Source organism: Camelus dromedarius, chromosome 13, assembly GCF_036321535.1.
Source record: "Camelus dromedarius isolate mCamDro1 chromosome 13, mCamDro1.pat, whole genome shotgun sequence".
Taxonomy (NCBI): Eukaryota; Metazoa; Chordata; class Mammalia; order Artiodactyla; family Camelidae; genus Camelus; species Camelus dromedarius.
Window position 1 is genome coordinate 8,879,138 of NC_087448.1, and position 27,522 is coordinate 8,906,659.

At 37.0% G+C, this 27,522-nt stretch overlaps 1 protein-coding gene across 4 annotated transcripts in view; it reads right to left on the reverse strand.

Moving 5' to 3' along the window:
- PCCA (propionyl-CoA carboxylase subunit alpha) overlaps positions 1 to 27,522 on the reverse strand; it is a 331,849-nt gene that overhangs the window by 59,765 nt on the left and 244,562 nt on the right. For 3 of the 4 annotated variants that reach the window (XM_031466271.2, XM_010986054.3, XM_031466270.2), the window contains exon 20: positions 17,922 to 18,020. In XM_031466271.2, the coding sequence (XP_031322131.2) occupies positions 17,922 to 18,020 (99 nt within the window). Of the gene's footprint in view, positions 1 to 1,400; positions 1,798 to 17,921; positions 18,021 to 27,522 lie in introns of those variants that run through there. The other variant, XM_064492997.1, reaches the window with a different exon arrangement.

Sequence of the window (27,522 nt, forward strand, 5' to 3'; positions counted from 1 at the left end):
AATATGCCATGCTAATTCTGGAGGTAGTGAGGCTTCTATGAAACCGTCCCAAAAAATCAGGTATGAAGTATATATTAAATTCCCATTTTATTAGAAAGGATTAAGAAAAAGGGAAGGGAAGGGAAAGGAAAGGAAAGGAAAGGAAAGGAAAGGAAAGGAAAGGAAAGGAAAGGAAAGGAAAGGAAAGGAAAGGAAAGGAAAGGAAAGGAAAGGTGTCTACATATGCCATTTCCCACTCAAAGAAACCAAGGCTTCTTGGAAAAGTAGCTGAACCCAGGTCTGAGGCAGAAATGAGGCTGCTATATCTTATCATATCAAAAAGCAAGGCAGCTATCAAAGACTCAGGAACCAACTTGAACAAACTGCCCCTGGCCCAAAGATGGGATCATCTGACCATCAGTAAGGATGTCCTGCAATGGAATAAGACATATCAAGGATATTTAAACCCATGTGTTCAAAATGGATACCAGCGGGGGAGGGTATAGCTCAGTGGTACAGTGTGTGCGTAGCATGTATGAGGTCCTGAGTTCAACCTCCAGTACCTCCATTAAATAAATAAACCTAATTCCTAACTACCTCCCCCGGCAAACAACAACAAACAAAAAAGAATCTTGCTTTAAAAAAAAGGATACCAAGAACAAAACCAGTATTAATTTAATCACTTTCGAATAATGATAGGGAACCAACTCTTTGCGAACAGGTAAGTTAAAGGATCAAGCATTGAGCTTGTCTTTCCTAGGCAAATACCTAAGAAGCAGTTGAGGTGGAGTTTCTCACTAAAGAATTATTCTAGGTAATAAATGAAGAAAGAATGGCAAAATTAATTTAAGTACCCTTCATGACTTTTTCATGGCTTGACAGCTCATTTCTTTTTAACACTGAATAATATTCCATTGTCTGAATGTTCCAAAAGTTTGAGTCCATTAACTTACTAAAGGACATTTTATTTGTTTCCAAGTTCTGGCAGTTATGAATAAAGCTGCTATACTTTTTTAAATGGCAAAACTAGAATATCATCATTTTGTAAACCTTAATGAATTTTTTGACCTAAGCCTGAGCATCAACAGAGGAAGACCACAGAGTATGTGCCTCTCAGGAGGTACACTACAAGACTCATGCTCCAGTCTTGCCAAAGATAATGGCACCTGAATCTGATTATACCTCTAGATCCAAGCATCAATTTATAGGAAATGGGAGAAAGAGCATATAGTTGAATGAACTACACCACTAGGATGCAATCAGATGCTGAATTCTGGAATTGGAAACTCTACAGGACAAATGATTCACTTTCTTCAATAAATAAAATGCAAAGAATAAAAACATTTCCCATAGACATTTCTCGCAAGCTATCCCAATTCTTCTCCTTTTAAAGCAAGACACCTTGAAAAGTTGTCTATCTTCATGGTCTCTGATGCATCCTCACTTTCCATTCTCCTTTAAATTCACAACCATCTGGCTACTGTCCCCACTAATTTTCTATAATCACTCTTGTCAAGGTCAGTAAATTTCCATCTCACCATACCTAGTGGTCAGCTCTGTCCTTACCTTACCCATCTGCACTATAAACAGTTGATGATTCCCTTTCTCAAACACTGTAACTTCAAGGATATCTCACGCTCCAGGTCTTCCCCCTACCTCCTTGGCAGCTCTCTCTCGGCCTTCTTTGCCAGTTTTGCCTCTTCATTCAATTTCTAACTGCTGGAATGTCCCACGACCCAGTCCGCAGCCTTCTTCTCTTTCCATCTACACTCTTCCTCTGTGTGATCTCATCCAGATCCATGCTTCTCCCTCCATCCCCTGAAACCAACTCTTAAAAAATTAACTTCATGGAAGTATAATTCATGCATCAAAACCCCCTGCATCCTATTTAAAGTACAGAATTCTCTAATTTTTGACAATTGTGAAAAAAAGAAACACCAACACAATCAAGATATAGAACATTTCCATCACCTCCAAAAGATTCTTCCTACACTTTTGCAGTCCAAACCTGGTCCCCACCTCAAGGAAACCCACTGATTTGCTGTCTAATAAATGAGTTCATTTTTCTCCTGCCAGATGGATATTCGGTTGTTTCAGCACAATTTAAGAGAATTTCCTTTTGAATTCTTTGGCACTTTTGCCAAAATTCAATTGATCATTTATATCTGGATCTATGTCTAGACTCTTTTCTGTTCTATCTACAATGTCTTGATACTGCTGTTTCATGGTCTTGAAGTCAGGTTGTATAAATCCTCCAACTTTGTGTTTCTTTTTAAAAACTGCTTTGGCTCTTATGATTTTCAACTAATGGAACTTTTCTTTTATTGTGGTTAAAAAATAACATAAATTTTACCATTTTAACCATTTTTAAGTGTACAGTTCAGTAGCATTAAGTATACTTACATCGTTTTGAAACACATCTCCAGAACTTTTTCATCTTGCAGATCTGAAACTCCATACCCACTAAATGATAACTCCCTATTCCTCTCTCGTCCCAGACCCTATTAACTACCTTTCTACTTTCTGTTTCTATGAATTCGACCACATTAGCAAGTACTTTAGATACCTCATATAAATGGATTCAGATAATATCTGTATTTTGGGGACTGGGTTATTTCACTTAGCATAACATCTTCAAGGTTCAACCATGTTGTAGCATGTGACAGGACTTCTTTCCTTTTTAAGGCTGAGTAATATTTCACTGTATGTATATTGTATGTATATACCACATTTTGTTTATTCATCCATCCGTCGATGGACATGTTGGCTGCTTGGCTACTGTGAACAATGCTGCCATGAACATGGGTGTGCAAATATCTCTTTGAGACCCTACTTTCAATTCTTTTGAATATATATTTAAAAGTGGGATTCTTGGGTAATATGGTTATATTTTTTGAGGAAACTCCACACTGTTTTCCATAGAAGTTGCATCATTTTATAATTCTTCCAACAGCACACAAGGGTTCTAGTTTCTCCATTCTCACCAACACTTGTTACTTTGTTTTTGATAGCAGCCATTCTAATGGGTATGAGGTGATGTCTTGTTATGATTTTGACTTGTATTTCTCTTTTGATTAGTGATGCCAAGCATCTTTTCATGGGCTTGTTGCCCATTTGGGTATCATCATTGTAGAGATGTTTATTCAAGGCCTTTGTCCACTTTTTAATTAGGTTATTTAATTTTCTGTTGTTAAGTTGTAGGAGTTCTTTATATATTCTGGATATTAATCCCTTATCATATATATGATTTGAAAATACTTCTCCCTTCCATAGGATGCCTTTCACACTGTTGATTGTGTCCTTTGATGTTTTTTTAAGTTTGATGTAGTCCTATCTGTCTATGTTTGCTTTTGTTGCCTATAATTTTGGTGTTACAGCCAAGAAATCACTGTCAAGTCCAATGTCATCAAGCTTTTTGCCTACATTTCCTTCCAGGAAAGTTTTAGGTGTTATATTTATGTTTTTAATTCATTTTAAGTTAATTTTTGTATATGGTATAACATAAGGGCCCAATTTCAATCTTCTGTATGTGGCAGTTCCATGCTTTCAGAGAAAATCTACATGCATATGGCTACCAAACTTATGTTTTCAACTCCCATTTGTCTTCTGAGTTTAAGACTCATATAGCCAATTGTTAAATGGATATCAACATTTGGATATCTAATGCATATATTAAATCTACCAAGTCCAAACAGAATTCTTGATTTGCCTCCCCAAACCTGCTCCTCCTCTAGCCTTCCCATCCCAGTAAATATTACCATCATTCACTCGAGTGTTCACCCTTAATTCCTGGACTTCCTTTACACCAGTATCCAGTCCATCTGCCAGTCTTTTCTGCCTTACATCCAAACCACGTCTCAAATCAGTTCACCTCTTGCCATCTCCACTGCTGCCATTTTAGTCTATGCTGAGGGTTGACAAATTTTTCCTGCTAAGTGCCAGATTTTGTTAGATCCTTCTCTTGATATTTGCCTTTAGCATAACATCATGTTGAAGTTTAATCACTTCCAACTGAAGGTTAAATGGAAGAACCTCAATTGTACAGTTATATGGATTTTAAAATATGGAAATTTCTTTTGCTTTTGCATTGAGATTTGAAAAATATGCTGCTGGAACTATAGTCCACTTCCTGTTTTAATCTGTTGACAGCCCAGGATATATAAAAAGCAGCTTGACATTAGTTGTGCCTCAAACATTAGTTGTTGTCATAATGACTTTAGCACAGTATGCATTCTGCATGTAAATGCTGTTTTGTCTAGCAATTCAGGTTGAACTCATCAAGAAATATTATCAAGTCTGCAGCACAAGCTAATTTCCAAAGCCATTCACTGTTCAATGTTCCATTACAGTGGTTGAGGACAGTTCTTTTTGTTGAGAAAAATTTCAATCTTAGCCCTGAGTCAAAAAATCACAATAAACTCATAGGCCACTGAACTGCTATTGTGATAGAGAAAATCAAGGCAGTAAGTATCTACTTAAAACAAAAACCCCAAAAGCAGCCACTGACAGATAATAAATAAATGTGGCTGTGTTCTGGTAAAACTGTATTTATGGACCTGAAATTTGAATCTCATATACTTTCCATGTGTCATGAAACATATTCCTCTTTTAACTTTTTCCAACCATTTAAAATGCAATACCTTCAAACTTTTAAAAACCACTCAACTTGTGAGTAGTGTAAAAACTGGCAGTGGGCTGGATTTGGTCAACTCCTTGTCTGAACTATCATTAGCACCTCTCATGTGGATGACTGCAGTGATCATATAAACAATTTCCTTGTCTCCACAACAGTCCCCTATGTGCCATCCTACCCACAGCAGTGGTTTTAAATCACATCATATCATTCTTTTATTCAAGACCCTCCAAAAACTTCACAACAGGAATCAAATAAAAACCAAACTCTCTGGCCTACAAAGACCCTATATGATCTGGTCCCTTCCTATCTTTTTCCACTCTCCTAACTATACTAGAGACACTGGCCTGCCTTCTGACTTACACACACACTAAAATTGTTCCTGTCTCAGGGCCTTTGCACATGCCATTCCTTCTACATGGGACTTTCTTCCCTCAGATTTTTGCATGGCTTCCTTCTTTTCCTCATAGGTCTCAGCTCAGTGTTAGCTATTCAGCTATCCTAACAACCCTACCTAAAGCCACCTCCTCTAATCACCTTCTATTAATTATCTTGTCACAGTCTTAATTGACCATCTTAGTATTCAAATTACCTTTTTTATGTGTTTATGTGTTTGGTATCTACATCCCCCTCCTGCAATGTAGGTCTTGGTCACTGCTGTATCTCCAGAGTCTAGAACACTGCCTCTGTCATATTGGAATTACTTCCTATGTAAGGGACATTAAAATATATATATAATAGTTCCTTTTCCTTACGCTACAAGGGTTGGACTGATTCCTAGGCAAACAGAAGTAATTTTGCAATATGAAAAATGTAAACAGGTTTAGAAACTTATATTTTCACATTAAAGATACAATTAAATTATAACAATGAATATGTAGACCATAGATATAAGTACCAATAAGTTGCCCTTAACTTTGCATTCAAATTTAAAGCAGGTTAAAATTACATATATAATAAGTATCAGACTTTTTTTTTCCCACCGCAATTACCACAGTCTGTACACTTGCACTGAGAAAGAAAGAACCCAAACCTGACACAGCTTAGCAATCAGAACTGATGTGAAAAAAAGGGGAGTAAAATTTCATTCAAAACTGGAATTTACTTCTGTGCAGGAAACAGGAATACACACTTTTCCCACAGTCTAGGATTAAGACAATTCAGTTTTAGAATCCACAAAGAACAAAGTACTCAATGCATACAATGAATCTGAGGCATGCCAAAACAAATATGAACTGACCACTTGAAAAGCTAATAACAAAAAGGAAAGTAAAATAAAAATTAAAACTTTCACTTTCACGAAACATACTACATCCTTACTAAAATATTTTCTCCAAATATTTTACCCCTTTTCCTATTTTAAGTGGCACTTCATAGCTAGATAAAAACGTCCTTCTTTTCTCATTTTATAGTCTGCTCCAACATTTATAAAATATACTCATTTTTCTTTCTTTAAGGAAAAGAGTATTTAAGAAGTAAGACTTAATGAACAAAATAATTACAACATTTGTTAGAATCAAATTCACACAAAATTAGCAAGATTGCTCACTCAGAAAAAGGCAAAAACATTCACAAAATAAAATGTTCCAAAAATAACTCCCTAAAATCAGAGACAATTTCACCTTTGAAAGTAATCTCACCGAACAGTAAGAGGAAGAAATAGTAATAGTTTTCTTTCTCCCCCTCACTGATCTCCGACTTGATAACATGTTTGAAAGGCCATTACTCCGGGATTTGTCTTATCGGTCTCCAGTGCAGCTGCTTGTGCTATTTTCCATGTTTACTATAATCAGTGTTTATACTATGCAAAATCCTCTTCTTCTGGCAGCTACTAAAACATAATTTTCTAGTTAACAGATAGTAGAGGAGAAAAAAGTATGTGTGTATGTTGGGGGAGGGGATTCAGAAAGACATTTTCCCATTACATTACATTTTTAAAAGCAACTCTAAATCATAAAACACATGCCACTAGAGACAAGAAAATGGCTAAGCTTCTAGACTACATGACAAAAGCAGGTAGACTTGCATCAAAATTAATATTTTAAATTATAGTTGTAAATACATCCTAGCTGTTAAATAGTGATTACATTTTGTGAAGCACAGTGAAAGGCGTTATTTCTGTTCTACTGGTGGGCTTGTTTCTAAGATGTGTAACTGTAATTGATGTTTTCAGGAATGTGAAAAGGAGATGGTTAATAATTACTCTTTCATTTCCTACTTCTTTAGAAAAAAATACCAAACTCTACTTATTCTAAGTTATATATTTATATATCCTATACATCCTAAATAGATGGTTTCAGATTACATTTGATGACTCTAGAGTAATCACATGCATATAGTACAAAATAACAGCTAATTACTTCTAAGGAGGTGGGGGTGGGGAGAAACATCTAAAAAACACGTGAAACATTTCTTTTGGGAGTAAAAACATAAGATGATTACTTCCAAATCCACTTTTTTTTGTACTGGCGAAGTATAAGCAAAAATGTAAGCTACTTCATTTAATTTTTTAATTAAAATATTATTAACATATTTGTTTTATTTTAGCATCTATACACATTTATTATGATTAAAATTAAAGTTTGTTCTCAGAAACTGTGGAAGTTATTTTAATCTGAAAAACAGAAAAATGGAAATAAGATTTTTAACCCCTGAAGTGGTGAGAAAATCCATTCATTTCCTTCAAAAATAGAAAATCAAGGTTAAATTTTAAAAGTCGATTCAAATTCTGTGTGGACAAGCATTTGCAAATATATCACAGATAGTTACACAATCTGCAAACACGATAACATCTCTTCTATTATATTCATGTGCTTGTATAATATTCTATATTACAAAGGCCCACTGAGCATTTTAAGTTATCATGTTATATAATCTATTTAGCACTGCAATCAATTCACAAGTAATCCATTTAATCTGGTATTCTGTAGTAAATAACATGAGATTCATGTGACACTATTCCAAATTTGTCTGCTTTAACATAGAAAATTAGTTCCACTTGGTTGAATATCAATGACCTATTCAATGCAGAACGTAATCGTGCTGCAATCAGCTTTGTACTGTTATCTATAATAAATTTATCTTCTCTTGAAAATATTTAAGCAAGAATATGAGAAATAAAAAGAAAAAAAGCCTTCAAAGGTACACTATGAATAGCTTCACATCACACAAATGCGGAAATTGTTAGACCTTAGCAGGATCTCAAGACATTTTCAAAAGTATTTAGCTACTCTTCAGGCCTGTGGACAACCTGCTGTGAGCAGGTGGAGAGAAGAAATCGTGCCACACAAAGAAACAGGCCAATAGCAGTTAGTCGGCTCGCTTGCAAATGTTCAAACAACGTGACTGTGCAAAATGAAAATCTAGTATGTAAAATGCTAACGAGAAACAATATATTAAATCCCAGCAGACAAATACTGTAAGGAATCGAAAACTATTTGAGTTGTTCAAAGTGAAACTGAAGAGTCTCTTCAAGGTCAAAAAAAATTACTTCATAGGACTAAAGTATAGTCAGGCAATAATAAAAAAGTCCTATTCATCCAGCATGTTCCATAGCATGAAGGTACCAGGATGTGAAAAAAGCAGTCAGCTTAACACGTATAGAACAGTGAATCTTTTGTTTTGTTTCAACACTTTTAATTATGCTCCATGCAGGAAATCACTCCACTTTTTAGAAATGGTTCTGATTTTTGTTAAACTTCTAAATTAAAAATTTTAAAGGTTGTCAACTAGATGGGAAATTCATCTTCTTTTTAAAATGAATTTAATTCATCTATTCCTAATTTTACATGCTAAAAACCAAAACCGTAGATGACACAAGAGGGACTTTAAAATGTGGCTTTTTTCCATAAAAATGTGTTTTCTTCTTCTATAAACACTCTGATTTACAAACGGTTTTGTTTGTGAGCTGTCTAACTAGCTACACACAGCTAATGAGAACTTGAAATGTGACTAGTGCAACTGAGAAACTGAATTCACAATTTTATTTAAATTTAAATACAGAAGCAGTGTCATATATTTTCTCTTTTAAGCACAATTTCATTGTTTTGGTACATTTCACTGCAGTCATTCCATCACTTGTGTTACTGCTGTCATACACATAGGCGTATGTTTCGTTCCTGATATCACACTAATAATTTTTTAATGTTGTTTCATGTAGAAATGCTAACATTTTGGATATACTGGGTTAAATAAAATGGACTAGTAAAGCGAATTTCACTTGTTCTTACTTTCTTAATATGGCTGCTAAGAAATATAAAGCTGCAAGTATGACTCAGATTTCCATTGGACAATCTGTTTCATTCTGCAATTTTTTACTTTGGTAATTTGGAAATTAGAATATAACTTTCTACAAAAGAATGAGAAAACATTGTTAGTTTCTCAGATTATACCATTAATACATATTTTTAAAAAGCATTACCCATCGACCCAACATTTGCAATGAAAACAGTAGGAAGGAGCCGGCATATAACCAGCAGTAAAAAAGAAAATAAATATGAAATACTATCAAATACTATAGTATTTGAGGAAAAATGGTTTCATTATTAGATGAAGAAATAGATAGAAAGCTTTTTAAAATTCTAAAGAGGGTTTTTAAACATCTTCAAAAGTTTTCAATGTTTATGTCCCCAGTTCTTGGTTATAAATGATTCCATTTCAAAATATACGACCTCCTCCTCAAGTCAGATGCATCACTAGCTCTATACTTAAAGTTATTAATAAAGATTCAAATTTGTGTCCAAGAGTATGACTTCCCTGAAGTCAGAAGAGAAAAAGACGATAGCAGCTATGTGGATATACTGGAGTAAGAGGTCGGAACTGGGCAATAAATAATTAGTGACACCGGGGAGAGGGAGGGCAAACCATGTGTGTACAAACCCCTGAGAGAGAGGAAATGAGGAGTGGCCTGAGGCGGGCTTTTTTCTATACCTGCCAATACCCATCAATAGGTGGTACCGTGAGCCTTCAACAGCTCAGGTGCTCCCCACAGCAAAAGAAGGCAAACAGGAAAGACATGTACTCGACTGGAAAGAACCGTGCTTGATAAGCAAGATGTTTCTGTGGGCAGGTCCGTGGGAGCCCTCTTGTTCTTTGCTCTCACAGAAATGACCGTGATTCTGCATCTGCAGAGATCAACGAGTCATGTTATCTAAAAGAATCTGGAGTTTGCAAATGTTGGAAGATCAGGAATTAAGGATTAGAACTGATAAAATGGCTAAGAAGGCTATCTTGTGAACATAGCTTAATTTGATGAAGGCTTACAAGAAAAAAGTCTAAATCTAAAAATGAAGATATAGATAAGAAAGGTTTATTTCTGAGATTACAAAAATGCAAGATGACTATCTATTCATTCATCCACTCAGTCATTCATCCAGCTTCTACGTGGACCAGGAACTCAACAAGACAGTGGGAATTCAAGGTTAAATCAAAACTGAAACAGATAATTTAGATCAATTAAAAGAGGTCAGTAATCTATAAAATTCACTATCCAAATAATTGTACATGCCAAAATACAGTTTATTTTTAAAGAAATTAATGGATAGTATTAAGCTCATGAGGCTTACCAATGAAAACCAGGAAAGTCAACAGACAATGTAATCTGATTGGCTAAATAGAGAGCTAATTACTAAAGCAAAGGTATGCTTCCTCCTCAAGAATTTCATCATCTAATCAGATAAAGATGTTAAGTGCTACTTTTCATGTCATAGGGATTCAGCAATAAAACTAAACAGGTGCTAAATACCCACATATCCTTAAGTAAGATGCTCGACTACTAAGCTACCTAGCAGGACATGCAAAGAAGCTGTGAAACCAGCAATTGCCCATTCCCACCTCAGGAGACTATGAACGAAGTTAAAATTAACTAGAGGAGGTAGAATTCTTAGGCTAAGAATTCAAGGTTGACCACTTTAAGCTAATAAGCGAAAGGATTTCATGAGAATCTCTTGGTTTTCTATATCTGCTGGATTCTGAGGGACACCTAAAGAAGATAAGCAATGCTCTGGGACAGAGAAAGAAGAGTTTGGTGAGGCAAGGATTTATAACTATTACTTGTGGCCCAGATGTGGATCATGGAGAAGAGAGACCCAGAGACCCTGCCTAACAGGAACATCTGGAGGGACGGGCGTCAGGAAAAGTCAGAGCAGCCGTTCAAGGTTCTGCAGGTGAGGAATTCCCCCAGACTCACAGAAATGTCCTTGAAGACACCAGTCAGCCCTGGACATTGGTCATGCCTCCAAAGAAAGAATACAGATTACATCTACCCCGGTCAGCCTAGCTCCTCCAGCCACGAACCACTCCTCCATACTCCCTACTGCAACTCTGGAGAGACCCCTAACATCAGGTAAGAAGTGGGAGAGGATATAAAGCAAGAAGGAAGAAGATAACCCTCTCATTTTCACTAGAAACATCTCTCAGTCTGAGAAATTTCACCAGTTTTTATCAGGAGAGGTTTTACCAGTTTTAACAATACAGTGAGCTAGACTTTTATTTTTATTTGTTTATTTATTTATTTTTGGTCGGGGAAGGTAATTAGGTTTATTTATTTATTCTTAGAGGAGATGCTGGGGACTGAACCCAAGACCTCATGCATGCTAAGCATGCACTCTACCACTTGAGCTATGCCCTCCCTCTACAGTGAACAAGACTTTTGAATACACTCTCTCCCAAATAAAATATTTCTTGCTTATTACCTGGTAGCAACTTTACAGGCTGTGAGAATTGTGAGTGTCTGCAGGGGAGGAAAGAATAAGTTGAGAGAATGAGTTTGAGAGAACAGTTGTAAGGAAGTTGCTTCTACTGGCACAAAGAAGTTCCATTTACGCAGTGAACTGGTTACACAGTAAGACAGATAAGGAAATGGCAAGTATTGGGCAGTACCCTGATCACGTTTTCAATAACTATCTAAATAAATTCTGTTCCATGATGAGATACCACTTCACAACCATCAGGGCAGCTATTACAGAAATAACAGCCCCAGCAACCAAAAAATAACAGATGTCGGTGAAAATGTGGAGAAATTAGAATCCTCGTGTGTTGCTGGTGGGTAAAATGATGCAGCTGCTGTGGAGAACAGAAGAGAGGGTCTTCAAAAAATTAAACCAAAATTACTATATGATCTAGCAACTCCAGTTGTGGGTATAAACACAAAAGAACTAAAAGCAGGCAGACTAGAAGGGGTATTTGTACACCCATGTTCATAGCAGCACTATTCACAACAGCCAAAAGGTAGAAACACTCCAAATGTCCATCAACAAATGAGTGGATAAACAAAATGCAGTGTGTGTGTGTGTGTGTGTGTGTGTGTGTGTGTGTGTGTGTATGTATACACAAACACATATATACATATACACATGCAATGGAATATTATTCAGTCATAAAAAGGAACGAAATTCTGACACATGCCACAACATGGATAACCTTGAAAACACTATGCTAAGTGAAATAAGTGAGTCACAAGAGTACAAATACTATATGAATCCACTGATGTCAGGTACCTAGAGTCGTTAAATTCACAGAGACAGAAAGCAGAATGGAGGTTGCCAGGCACTGCGGGGTGGAGGGAGCAGGGGTTACTGTTTCACGGGAACAGAGCTTCAGTTTGGGATGATGAAAAAGTTACAGAGCTGGATAGTGGTAGTAGTTGCACAACAATAAGAATGTACTTAATGTCACTGAACTATACACTTAAAATTGGTTAAAATGTAAACTTTATATTTTATAATTTATGTACATCTTACTACAATTTAAAAATTCCTGTTAAGGCTACAAAACAGTGTTGAAGAAATAAAAATCTAACAAAGGTGCAGCAGATTTAACCTCAGACTGGCCTACAACTCCGAATTCCTATGTTTTGTTTCTGATTTTAGAAGCTTGTAGATGACTGGTGGCCCCCTGCGCAAAAGCACAGAACGCGACGCCCACTTCCAGCGCCTTGCTTCCAAGAGGACAGCCCTTCATAAGGACAGGAAAGGCCAATGAAACACATTTAAAACACAAGCAAAAGAAAAACGGCTAAGGCAGGGGCCCAGTGTTTACTGGAGACAGGGTTTTGTGGTCGCTGCGGTACCCGACCCCATCATAGAGAATTCAACAAACTGCACCACGTTCTCATCATCGGCTTCTCCCAACCCCAAGCCCTCTTGTCTGCACACTGCCAGCACCTCATTTCAGATCCACTACCTCATGAGTGAAGTACTGTGAACATCTTCTGAATGAACTTCTTCCCCTTCCCTCCCTTAACCCTTCTTTTATTATGAAGACACACCAACTTCCCACAACTGCATTTTGATGGACATTACTTTCCTCTGCAAAAACATTTCAATGGCATCTCCATTGGTGACTGAAAAGCACAGACTCTTTAACTTTCCATTCATAACTTGTCTCCTCCAATCTATTTTCCATGCTCAGCTCCCATTACTTCCCTACTTGAATGCTTCCCAATCCACCTCCCATTTCATGAACACGCTTTTCTAAGGTGTGTCTCAAGTATCATCTGATACCCTCGGCCTGCAAAACACATACACACACACATCCTCTTTAAGTGCCTAGGGATTCCCCAGAGAAAATGACAAATGAAAGGGAGTAACTGAGAGAGCTCATGAAAGCAAATACAGTGACTAGAGTTTCATATTAAGGGAAAAGTCACCTTTTTGCTTATAATTGATTGAGAAATACTTCACAGAAACAACAAACCTTTTAAAGAATTTTGGGGTTGTAAAGGTGAGGAGGTAGCAAGCTAGTAAGGGGGAGGAAACATGAACTACACACAGTGCTGGCACAACTTGCTATCTGCATTTTAAAAAGTAAAACTGGATCTTAATTCACACTATACACAAAAATCAATCCCAGAGGGATTAAGGATTTAAATGTGAAAAAGCACAACATAAAAGATTCAGAGGAAAATACAGGCAAGTACCTTTATAAGCTGGAGAGTAGAAGAGGGTTGTTTAAACAAATACAAAATACACAAAACATAAAAGATCGAAAATTCTAATACTAAATCTCTGACTTAAAACTTCACTTGTTTAACTCAAAAAGGTAAAAATACAAGCTACAAACTGGAAGAGGTTCTCTGTAACTGACGAAGGGTCAGGATCTACAAAATATGAAGAACTTTAATGAATCAGTAAGAAAAAAACAAACAATTAAAAAAATGGGCAAAAGCCATGAACAGGCACTTTGCAGAAGAGAAAACAGGACTTTCAACAAATAAATTTTTTAGATGCTCACTGTTATTATTAAACAAGGAAATATAAACATTAAAACCAAAGAGATATATCATTTAAATCTACCAGGGAGAAAAAACTTCAGTCGTCTGGATACCAAGGGTTCACTAGGACATAATTGTTAAGGGCGCAGACTCCTGGGTTCAAATTCTGGCTCTTCCATTTACTTGCAGAATGCCTTGGGCAAGTACTTTAGCCTCTACAAGCCTCAGTTTCTCCAAATGCAAAATGAGAAATAACACTAGCACATATCTTATTGAACTGCTGTGAGGATTAAATAAATTAGTATGAAGAGGTGCTTAGAAGAGTCAGTGCCTGACACAGTAAGTACACAGTAAAGTTAGCTCATTATTCATATCATTAATACCGTCATCTCCATCAGTACTGGTAGCAGGTAAACCGGTATAGCGATACAGGAAAAGCCATTTGGCATCACCATGTAGGACTAAGGGAGCATGTTACGTACAACCCAGCCATTCCACTGGTATATTCCATGAAGAAATACTTATTTCAAGAGGAAACATGTAGTAGAAACATGCTCACAGAAGCACTGTTTGTGATAACAAAATAAATAACACAAATGTCTATCTTGGGAAGAAAAAATAAACAAATTGTGGTATATTAAAATGATTTAATAACACATAGCATGGAAATAAATAAACTAAAGTGCATGCATCAGCACAGACCTAACTCACAAACATAACACGGGAGGAAAAAGCAAGTTAAAGAGGCACAGAGAGTACGGTGCCATTTACATCAGGTTCAAGAACCCGCATAGCTAAACAGTACATTGTTTTCAGTTTTATTGTATCTGTAAATATCCCCAAGAACAGGCAGTGATAAGTTTAAAAATCGTGATGGTGGTTGCCCCTAGGGGCAGGCAGAAGGAAGGCTTAATCAGCGGCACACAGAGGGAAGTCAACAGCATGGGCGAGGTTTCCCTGTTTAATCTGCATGGTGGATAAACAGATTCAACTGAGTTATTCTTTATCTTTTATAAGATTAATACATGTTACTTTGTGTATACAAACTGTTCTAATAATAAACAGTTTAAACATATGTACAAAAATCCAGGGGAAAAAGAACAGCAGTTATTACTGCAAAATCACTGTTGAAAAGTAACTGTGGCAATACCCATCCCACAGTTCTTCTCTGAATTTACCAAAAACAAGTGCAGGAGAAATGCAAACACATTTTCAAAGCTGTTTGTTTAGAGGCACTGAGCTGAAACTGGGGCAATGCAGCCCCGGGAAGTCAGCGTGGAGGGAAAGGGAGTGAGGAATAAACCCTGATGACCTGCCCAGGCTTCAGGGCAGCGGCAAGAGAAGTCAGCAGAGACCACTGTGAGGCCACCAGTCCTTTTCCCCTGGTTCCTTCACATCCCTTCCTCACACAGTGCTCTTCATCCTGGCTACTGAGAGTATTTTCCAGGCAAAGGGACTTCCCATTTTTTGATACCTCCTAACTTCTCTCTTTGTGTCCAGTCTCACTCTTCTTCGATCCACTCTCCACAAGGCCACAAACAACAAAAAAAGTTCTTTCCAAACCCCAATGTGGTTCACATCATCACTTCCTTTGTTAAAACTCTTACATAGGTCCCACTGGCCTAAGGATAAAGCAGAAGCTAAACTATGCAACTAACAAGGCCTCAAATGACTTGGCTCCCACTGCCTCACTTGGCTCATCACCCCCAACTTCCTCTCCGACTGCAGAGGGTTAAGGCGGTGGGTCTCAAACTGCGGCCACTGAACCGGCAGTGCCAACATTACCCGGGCACCTAGAAACACACACCGAGCCCAGGCCTACTAAATCAGAGTAAACTCTGCCTGTGGGTCCAACAATCTGAGTTTTAACAACCCTTCTGTTGCTTCTGAAGCACACTAAAGTCTGAGCATCACTGGTTTAAAGCACAAACGGGAGGTAAATCAGCACGTGAAGAACTCTGTGGGAAAACTGAAAAGCGCTCTGCAGCGCAGTGGCTGGCGGTGTATACACCCCAGGGTCACGTGCCGGGGTTCAGCTTTCCGCTCAGCTCCTCCCTAGCTGTGTGATCACGGGGAAGTGGCTTGTCTGCCTCAGCACAGCATCACCGTGAACAAGCACAGACCCCACCCCAAGGCCGCTTGCATTTCAGCCTGGCTCCCCCACCACGAGCTGTGTGGCTCCGAGCAGGCCGTGTAACTTTCTCTGGGCCTCAGTTACTTCATTCACAAAAGTATAAACAATAGTACCTACTTCATATAGTTGTTGTGAAGATGAAATGAGTTAATATATGTATCATGCTTAGAATTGTACCTGTTACACATTAAGCACTGTGTGTTACTTATTCTTATTACAATTGTTATTAATCTCATGGGGACCACATTATATTCTGAAGATTAAAGAGAGTCAACACTGAATGCCAAACCCCACAGAAAGTACAGCTCATCTGTTCTAATGAGGAAAAACTTGCCTCGTCTTATTTTAGGGAAGTGACCTTTTTTTTTTCCAGTATATCACTTACCTCTCTGAGTTTATTTTTATTTTCAATGATGAAGCACTTAACTGGAAGCAATGACCTTCTCTAAAGAGTCAAGGGGTCTGCCTTGTAGGGTCATTTATTTCACATTAATACTTTTTTAAGCAAAGAACTTACAAGACTGAAAAGGGATTTACTGAGCATTATCCCTATGCTAGGGGAAATATTTCTGGGAATTATTCCAAATACATATCCAGTATTAATTTTACCTACAGACTCTACACATAAAACTACCATTAAGACATCCATCTACACCATCATTGAGAAGAACACTGAAAATACCAGGATCCAAAGATTTGTAAAGTAGGACTTTGTGTCTCTCTCCTTACTACCAAGAGGTCACTCTGTGTCCACCAGACCAAAGCACATGATCATCTGAGCCACAGCACATCCAGCACAGAGTGTATTCTATTGAACATAAACAGTATAACAAAACCATGTTTTCTGAAGACATGAAAACTGGATCTTAGTGATATGAAATCATGCGGTGAAATTTTCCCAAGGGTCTCCAAGTGTTTAACCTTATACTTAGAACATGAAAGAAAATATGAGAGAGAAAATATACTGGGGCAAGTTACAAAACCAAAGTCAAAACAGAGGGCTCATTACTGAGAGTTCAATGTTTCTTGGAACCAGAAAGGCAATATACCAATTGAACCTGGCTTGGAATTTAAGTTATTAATATTTCCTGGGAGATTTTGGAATCCCCTACCCCACAGTCTCCTATAAAAGTATACATGAATCTGGTAAACAGTAATCTTTATCTGTGATTTTCTTAATCTCGCTAGGTTTTAGAAATAAGTTTCCTGTGAAAAATCAAGTTAAGCGAATGCAGAAACATTATCATAGAAAATAAAAAACAATGAGCATTTAATGGTATGGAGGGTTTAGGATTTTTAACTGTACAGCAGCCACATGTTCCGTGGCATTTTGCTGTGCTTTGCCTGGACCTCAGCTATGCAGTGAGGTGAAAGAATTTTGGCAGAATTCTTCTTCATAGTTTTCCACTTTAAAATGGAGGACACTCATTACGAAGAACATTCAGTCAACTCTGGACTTCAAGCATCTCCTCAATGCAATACATTTTATATTGGGGGGAAAGAAGGTTAACAAATTAAGATTATTTAATTTTTAAAAGGTATCACTGTGCTATGGCAAGTCAACCTGAATAGCTCGTGTCTCTGCTGATCTACTATCACACAATTTCGATTACAGAAGAAAGGAAGGTAACAAAGTCAGTCATATTTTACAACTAAAAAGCCACAATAGCAAAGAAAACTGCTAAGCTTATAATATTTTTAGAAAAGCACACAGGATGCTTTATTTATAACAAACTTAAGCACACCAACCTCCCTGGATTGCCTGAAAAAGGAACACATTTATTCCCCAGAGTAAGACTTAACTCAAGATTCTCTAAAATAAGAAAAATTATTTTCAACCATAAAATGTATAAGGTGGATAAAATGTAGCTTTTCCCTACTATATCTGCATTAATCACACAGGCAGTGGTAAGGATTGTGGACTTGACGGAGCCCTGTAAGTAGTCACTCATCAGAACATTTACCTGTATCGTCCTCTGAGTACCATCAACGTTGACAGACAGTAAAGGCGAAGCCAGGTTCCACGTGCTGCTCACATTTAGTTTCGACCCATCAACTTCCACCTGTTGTGACACCAAATAACACTGTTATCATGAAGAAAGACAGAAAATTGATCTCAAGTTCATTGCTGCATACAAAGCAGCAGCCATTTTAAACAGATGGCTCCCCAAACAACCTGTCATGTTTACTGCTCCCGCCATGAAAGACAGGGTCCAACGAGAGTCTTCTTAGCCATCTCTGGGGAGAGGTGAAGGACCTGGGCACAGCTGCCTCCGGGAACCGAGGTTTCAAGTGATTTCCAGTAAGTAACAAACAGCCTTCTAACTCTAAACCTATCTGGACATGCTACATTTACTGCAATTAGACAAGTAATGCATATAAATTCCAGTGACATTTTGCAACCCACTCAACAGGGCTTGCATATAATATCCTCTCCAAGGACTAAGAAAGAACTTTTTCTGTATTAATTTTAATAAAGGACTATGCATTGTTATCTTAGTTAAACAGAAGCTTTAATTAGGCCAAATTCTTTGGTGTTGAATATTAAAAGTTCATTTAAACTTTGCAAAGTTCTGTCATATTTTTGTCCATCATAAATGACTAATTTCATCAAGTCATCATTCATGAAATTACCCCAAAAAGCCCATCTTTTTTAAAACAGGTAATCTTAACAGAAAAATTGTAATATCCAAATAAATAAAAGTAATTGAAAGAAAAAAATCAAAGCTAACTTAAAAGTACTATTCCTTATTTCTTCCTTTTTACTCACTCATTTCCTAACTCTTCAATATGAGAGGTAAGAAAAAATAACAATTATTATAAGTCTACAGTAATTAATTTGTTAAGTCTAACCTAACAAAGGGATATTTAAGTCTGCTGCAGTTTCAAAATAAACCTGCAGCACAGCCAAGATACATGATCCCTAACAACTTCCTCACTATCAATCTCTTAAAAAACACTCACTCGTTAAAATAAAAGACACACAGACTTATACTGTCTAGTGGAATACGTGTGTACCTATATATTTAGATGTATGTGTTTGGATAGGTATTTGTATGTGTCCATGTGAGTAGGGGATATATATCCCCTATAGTGTGGTCATAGAGTCTAAAAACAAAGATAAACATGTTATTGGCTATGTAATGAGATATTAGTAAGACATGTATCACGCACTTGCTTGTGTTCCTGGGCTCAGTGGCCTGCCTGTACACACAGTACAATTCAGAAACAGGGAGGAAAAAAATAAACAAACAATGGCTCTGGAATCACACTGACTTAGGTCTCACCTGACACTGCTGTTTTATCAAGTTAAAGTTGTTTACTAAGCTGGAGTATTTATCCTCTCTGAGCTTCAGTTTCTAAACCATCATACAGTAAAAATATCTATCCGAGAGGGTGCTATGAAGATTAAATAAGTTAACATATAAAAGTCTCTACCAATATTTCTGTCTTGGTAGGTCCTAAATATTTTCTCTCTTCCCCTGTTTCTAATAATTTTTCTGCCCTACCCTTAAATTAGTTTTAAAAATAAGATCAAATAATTATACTATCTCATATATTACTTACTATTAAAATACTACATGACAAAGACCTGAGAAGCAGGACAGCTGTGGTTTTGATTAAAGTAGCACTTACACATTTTAAAAGTATCCTATTTAGCCCCTTCTCCCAAAATTAAAAAACCTCCCTATGTACTGAAAGATTTCCAAAAGAAGATCCCAACAGATAGTTTTACATACATTAAATGCTAAAAATACTTTCTAAAACTGAAAACATTCCTTTAAAATGCTTCTAAATTTAAAAGTATATAAAAGCTCAATAATCAATTATAAAAGTTTTGTTTTACTTGTTAAAAAAGTAAGTTAGAGATTGTAAAGAAAGACTCTGAATGACAGTCATTTAAAATCTGTATTTGATATTGATTTCAAATCAACAGGGCTGACACAATAAAACTACAACTGCCATCTTTAGGGCATATGAAGGGGAATTGAGAAAAGAACCTAAACTACTCAAATCATGTTAGAGTAGGAGCCAATCTGCTACACCCTGAAATAAACTATTTTTAGGAATGCCTGAACAAAATGTGGTCTATCCATACAATGGGATGCTACTGGGCAATAAAAGGAATGAAATACTAATACATGCTACAACACAGATGAACCTTGAAGACATGCTAACTGCAAGAAGCCAGGCACAGAGAACTGCAAATTACATAGCTCCATTTACATGAAATGTCCAGAATAGAAAAATTCATGAGACAGAAAGCAAATCAGTGGCTGATCTGAGCCAGGAGTTGGGGTGGGAATGGATGTGAGGACTGAGGAGTGATAGCTGTGGGCAGTGGGCTTTCCTGGCATAAGCTTGTTCTAAAATTGATGGTGGTGACAGTCACACAACTGTGAATATACTACAAGTCACTGAATTTAATGGGTAAATTATACGGTGTGTGAATTGTATTTCAATAAAGCTGTTAAAAAATAAGTAACAAATGAAAACAAGTGGCAGGGGGGAATTTTACTTTTTAAAAACCAGAAGCAGTACTTCATGATACATTAAAGAAGACCTAAAAAAATGGAGATATGTATCATGTCTATGAATTAGAAGAGTTTCAGTGTTACTAAAATATAATTTCTCTCCCAAATTGAACTATATATTCAATGTAATTCCAACCAAAATCACAGTACATTTTGTTTTTTGGTAGAATTGATAAGTTGATTCTAAAAATATATAGAGAAAAGCAAAGGATATAGAATAATGAAGACAAGCAAATTTGGAGAACTCAAGCCACTTGATTTTAAGCCATAAAGCTATAGTAATCAAGATACTGGTATAGGAACAGACATATTCATCAAAAGAACAAAGCTGACAGTTGGGATACCCACACAAAAATCACTAGATGATTTTCAAAAAATTGCTGAAATATTAAGTGGAGAAAGCATTCTTTGTCAACAAATGACACTAGAACAAATGAACATCCATATTTTAAAAATATGGGCCCTTACCCTATACCATTAAAAAAATCAACTCAAAACCATTAAAACTAAACGTAAAACCTAAAACTATAAAACTTCTGGAGGAAAACGTGAGAGAAAATCTTTATGACTCTGCGCCAGGCAAAAGGGTTTTAGGACATAAAAAATACAAATCTCACAAGAAAAAATAGATAAATTATACTTTATCAAAATTATAAACTTCTGTTTGATAGACACTTTTAAGAAGAGTCAAGCCACAGGTTGCGACAAAATATATCCAAAATAAGGGACAAGCATCCAAAATGTACAAAGAACTCATAAAGCAGTAAAAAAACAACTCATTTTTTTTTAAATGGTCAAAAGATTTGAACAGACACTTCCCCAGAGAAGAGAGATGGATGACAAGCACACAGAAGGATGTTCAACATTACTGAATGGTCATCAGGAAAAGGCAAATTAACACTACAAGGAAATAGTGCTACACTTGAGTGGTTAAAACTGAAAACAGTGGCAATACTGGGAGCTGGCAAAGATGCAACCGGAAGCCATCGGAGCAATCAGAAATTTCATACATTGCTAGTAGGAATGCAAAATAGTAGAACCACTTCAGAAAACTCCAGAGAACAGAGAAGACATGTACACACAAAGACCTACACATGAATGCTCACTGAAGCTTGTTTATGATAGAATATATATAGCAGAATGTTTACATCATCCTCAAACTGGAAAAAACCCAAAAGTCCAAATGAACTGATTAATGGATTAAAAAATATGGTAAATTCATACAATGACAAACTAATAGGCAATAAACAACTCAAAAACATTATGCTAAGTGAAAGAAGACTGACACAAAAGAGTATATACTGTATGATTCCATGTATATGATATTATATGGCAGGAATCAGATCAGTGGTTGGTGGGGACCAAGGGTAGAGGGGCATGAGGGAACATTTTGGGGTGACAGAAATGTTCTACATGTGGTGATTACACAACTATCTATATTTGTCAAAACTCAACCAAACCAAACAATTAAAAAGAGTAAACTGTATATAGATTACACCTCAATGAATCTGACTCTTAAAAATGAAAATATAAGGAAAAAATACATCTTTTCAAAAACTGAAAACAGTATTTTTTGAACTACCTTTGATTTATTTTCCCTTCCTGATAAATTGATTTCTCTATCTCTATCCTCTGCCACTGGAAGAGTGGATGTAAATTTTAAACTCACAAGAGGGACAGAACAAAAGTTCCTTGGAGACAGAAACATGAAAATTAAACCACATGAAGGAAAGACAGAAAGAAGATGAAGAGACAGAGTCCCCCCATTTCTTCTTTTTCATAGATAGGCAGGGGGTGGCAGTGGAGAGAGATGGTACTCTGACCGGTATCAAGTACCTAAAAACTGCTGGGCTAGAGGTCTCCTTCTGGAACACAGGGGAGCCCGCGGGCCTCCAGGAAAGTCCAGTTTCATGGCATTCCTAACATGGTGTGGGAGTGACAGTACAGCACTGATGGAGGAACAGGCTGGAAAGATGACCCCAGTACATCATAGTAGTAGGAATCCAGAAGTTTCTACCTGTCCTACTGAGATGATTAGAGAAGGCCTGGGTCAGGATAAAGACCACCTTGTACTGGGGACTCCATGACTGAAGACAAATAGTAACCAGGACTACGGGTAGCAGAAGCCTCTCCAATGGCAAATAGGATCAACAGTCACTGGTCCAGGTCCTCACAGCCTTGTAAGGACACTGTGGGTCTGAGTTCTCTGCCCATCTCCACAAATATGAGGCCAGTCCAATCACACTCCCAAAGGCCCCTCTCACATGCACCTAGATTGCACACCTCACTGGAAGCTGGAGGAAGGGGAAGAAACCTGAAGTATTATAGTACCGGGATGAAACTGGTTAAACCAAAAGAGGCCAAGATCCTATTTATTAGCAAGTTTTTCTTCCCCCTCATCCCCTACTAAAGGTCACATGTAACAGACAAGAAATAAACTACATTTCCTGTATACCTGATAAGTAATGAGTATAAATTTGCAACTTCACCATATAACTGAAAGGAGGAAGTTATCATAGCTGCGTATCATAAACTATGAAATATACCTGCAAATTTTACCATTTTTTTTTCAGGGCAAAGTAATTAGGTTTACTTTTTTTTTTTTTTTTTTTTTTTTTTTTTGATGGAGGTACTGGGGATTAAGTCCAGGAGCTTGTGCATGCTAGGCATGCACTCTAGCACTAACTTATTCCCTCCCCATCATATCTGCAAATTTTAAATGAGAGATGAGAACATGCTGAAAGCCATCACATTGTTTCCATCTAATTTTTTAGCCAAGGTGACTGAAGCAGCAGATACAGAATGTAAGTGGCATTTCATTATTATGACACTGAGAACCCAACATAAAGAACCTCCCTATCTTTTTAATGCCAAAAACTAATGGGAAATGAAATCTAGGGCAAAGGAAGCAACAGACTGGGTGAGAGGGTATTAGGTAACAAGCCTGACAAGGAAGAGCTGCAGGCCACGCATCCTTATAACCAGTCACGTACACTGTTGCAACATAAAAAGTCATCAGAAACAATCAATACTGGGTCTTTGCATACAATCTGCAAAAAAAATCTGTAAAAAGAAAAAGTAAACTAAGAGCATATAACACAAGAACTCCTCGAAGAAACACAGGAAAAGTTCAGATAAATAATTCTCCAAAGTCTCAAAGACAACCATAGGAAACGTGACCTTCTTTAAAAAAAAAAAAAAAAGCTCAAAGAAGAAAAACAAAGGTTCAAAGAAGAGATTATACAACAACAGAAGGAAATGAAAATCAAGCTGGTAGAACTTAGAAAAAAAAATGAAGAGAAAAAAGCATTATAGAGATAAAAGCCACATTAAAAAGCACCAAAAATAGAATAAATGTGACTAAAAAGAAAGAGAAGAACATAGAGAAATCACATGAAACAAAATGGAAAAGACCAACAATATAAAAACAATTTACAGAGAAGACAATAGATATGAAGGAGGGAGAAATGGGATCCAAAGTATATACAAAAGTATTCTTCAAAAACACTTATAAAGAATGAAGAATAAAGATTAAAAGACATGATAGGATAAAGCTTTTCAAAATAAATAAAACCTTGAATTTGTAAACTGCTGATGCTTATGGAACTTTAAAAACAAAGGCAGAATTATGCAGATATTTAGGCAAAAATAAGAAATCATGCGTAAGTAAGGGAAAAACTCAGATCAACCTAATTACTCAAGAGGAGCCCTGATACAGAAGACCACACAGCAATGTGGTATAAGTACTAAAAAATAAAAAAGAAAATGTTGCCCCCCAGCATTTTTTATACCCAGCCGAGCTGTCCTTAAAGTGTATCATATAAATATAACCTGCACTGTATGAGAACTTAGTGCCCCTTCTTTAAAAATGAGGCATCTCTTTACATACTGATAGGAAACTATACCCAAGAAAATAGAGAATATTATATATAATATGCTATCATTTATTAAGGAAAAAACCCTTTGAGTGTACATTTTAAATGCAGATTATCACTGGACAATTATATAAGAGGAGCAGAGTGGCTGAGGGACAAGGACGAAAAAGAAGCCTGCTTTTCACCACAAACACACCATATTTTTTGAACTTTGTATATGTATAAAATTGTGTGTGTGTATATATATATATATATATATATATATATATATATATTACATATTAAAAATTTTTAAAGTGAGGAGCAGTGTGAGTGCCTAATTCCTCTTTCTTTACAGCATACAATCAATACCTACTCTAGATCTTTCTCTCTAACAGCACACAGTAATTAGTAGCTGTTCTTTTAAAACTTTATTTTGGCTAGCAGAGCAATACTCATTTCAATTTCTCTGGTTGTAGATTTACTGATGTCATCTACAACACCCAATCTTACAATTCACTTCAGACAATCTCTCTTTTCCAACTCTTTCTCATCTGAAAATGAGGGGGTTAGACCAGCAATGGTGAAGAGCTCTTCCAGGTCTCAAATTCTACTGTTTAATGGCTGCAAAGCCCTTTTGTTTAACATACATTTAGAGAGTTAATTTCAGATATGGCAAATTCCAGCATGAGATAAGGATTTTTGTTTTGCTCAAGTATCTGTTTGAGATTGGGAATTTTTAAGATCTTTCCTTTAGTAGACAATAAAAGCTAACAAATTAAGTCAAATTCAGTGTGAGGATAAAAAGAAAAATAGAACAAGAATGAAGTGACAAATGACATAATACTCTGGGGCTCAAATTAAATTTTGCACCTTTTAAGGCAGACAATACTGTGGAACAGTTCTAGTACTATGAAAACACTAGAATATATTAGAGTATTTTAAAACTCTGCATTTTAAATACAATCCAAAGACACAACATCTCTACTTAGAAACACTAACCCCCAAACAGAGATTTTATGTCTTTAGTTTAAACAGATTTAGGACTTGAGTGCACAAAGTTACATTATCATATGATACTGACCCACACTCTTGGCAGATGACCTCCTCTTTTCTTTGTCAAAAGTGAAGCCATGAGACTTAAGTCCTGTTATTTTCATGTGTCATCAACCATCTTCTCTCCTCTACTGTCATACACACACTGGCTACTTCCCCTCTGCTTTCAAGCACATACAGGATTCCCACATGTTCATGGTCCATGCACTTGGCCCAGTATGCCCTCCAGCTACCAAACTATTTCTTTCCTCTTTTCTCTGACAGGTTCTAGAACAAAAGCTCTGTACCTCTTAGTACATACCTTTCCCCTTAACCCTCTACAATCTGACTGCTAAAACTGTACTCTGAAAGGTCACAACTCTTCTTAAGCAATTTTTTCACTCTCTTCTTAATCCTCATTATTCTTCTTATCAGGCAGGAAGCCCTCTCTAAGGAGGTCATCTTTAGGCTAAGATCTGAAGAGTGAGTAGGAATTAACATGGTACGTAGGGACATCCAGAGAGAATATCATGGAGAAAAAAACTCCCGAGGCAAGAAGAGCTTAGCTGATTTGAAACCAGTGTGCAGAAGACAGAAAACCAAGAAGAGCCTGCACCCAGAGAGTGTGCAGCAATGGGAAACACTAAAGGATTCCAACTGGAGAACGACATCATTAGCTTTGCATTTTTAAGAGATCATTCTGGCTACAGCTTGGAGAATACTCTAATGAAACAAAAATAAAAATTACGGGGACCAGGTCTAGACGACTGGTAGTGGAGAGAAACAGGACATCCAGGAGTATATAAACTGGGGAAGGAAAGTGTGAACACAGAGGTCAACGCATGAAACAGTCACTGAGGAAAAAGGAGAAGAGTGAGCTTTTCTGAAAAACAGCCAAACTGCCACACAGTGTTTGAAGCTCAGCTGCAGTGGGACATCATGCACAGGTAATGGTATGGACCTGCCTTTGGTGTGTGATTCTCTCCAGCAATACTCAGGTGTCTTGCTGGAGGTAGGCATAAAGAAAGTGAGAGGCTGAGTTCATTTGGGTTTGGGATTGATGGAAGAATGAAGGGGTTGAAAAAGTTAAGGGTATTTGTAAGTGAATGACTATAATTACAGGACAGGGAATCCAAGCTGGATAAATGACAGGAAAACAGGCGTGGGATCCACAGATGGAGGGGGAAACGTAAGAACTAATGGTTGTATTGAGTCAGAGAGACAGCCCATGAAATGGCTGCTAGCCTTCAGCTGCAGGGGCAGCGATGCAGGTGAGGGGAACCTGAAGGTTCCCAAGAGGAAGGGGAGGTGGTGATGTAGACCTGTGATGTGAGTTTCAAAGAACAAGGGTTTTACAGGAGGGAGGGGAACGGTGATCTAGAATAACATCAGGAGAAAAATAGTCCCAGCTCCCATCTCAGAGATGCATGTGGTAGGAGAGAAAATCTACCGCCAGGTTTTTTTCTGTTAAAGCAAGTAAGTGGTGGAACATTCAGAGAAAAGGCTGAGAATCCAGGGGAGCTTGTTGATGACAAAGCCAGAGATACAGAAGGCACAATGGAAAAGGCTGAGAGGAAGTGGAGAGATTACATCAAACAGTGTAGGAAATAGATTTAGGAGCAATAAATGACTGATGAGGCTTTCAAAACGCTCAGTTTCTCTCCATCAGCACCACTAGCACCTGACCCAAATCCGCTACCATCTCTCACCTGGACCACTGCAGTAGACCAGTCTTCCCACATATATTCTCCCACATCTACAACTGGTTCTCCTCACCATAAGCAGAATAATCATAGCTGATCATTTACAAAATCAGAGATAAAGGGGAAATAAAGACAATGTGACAACACCCAAATGGAGGTCCTGTCTGCCTTTGCAAAGTGTGAACTCTAAACAAATGTGTAATACTGCCATCCCAGTAAGGACATCATATTTCACACCATTCTATAATCATTTAAAGACTATATTCTATTTAAAATATTGACATTGTAAATTTGAATTAATGAGAGCAAGGCTATGGTGGGTGGAATTCATGAAATTCATCTCAACATGCTCTATTTTCTGATAACTTTCCCCCAGCTTAATCAAAGAGATCAGTTTAGTTGAAAACTATTCATAATAAGAATATTTATGATAGTTAA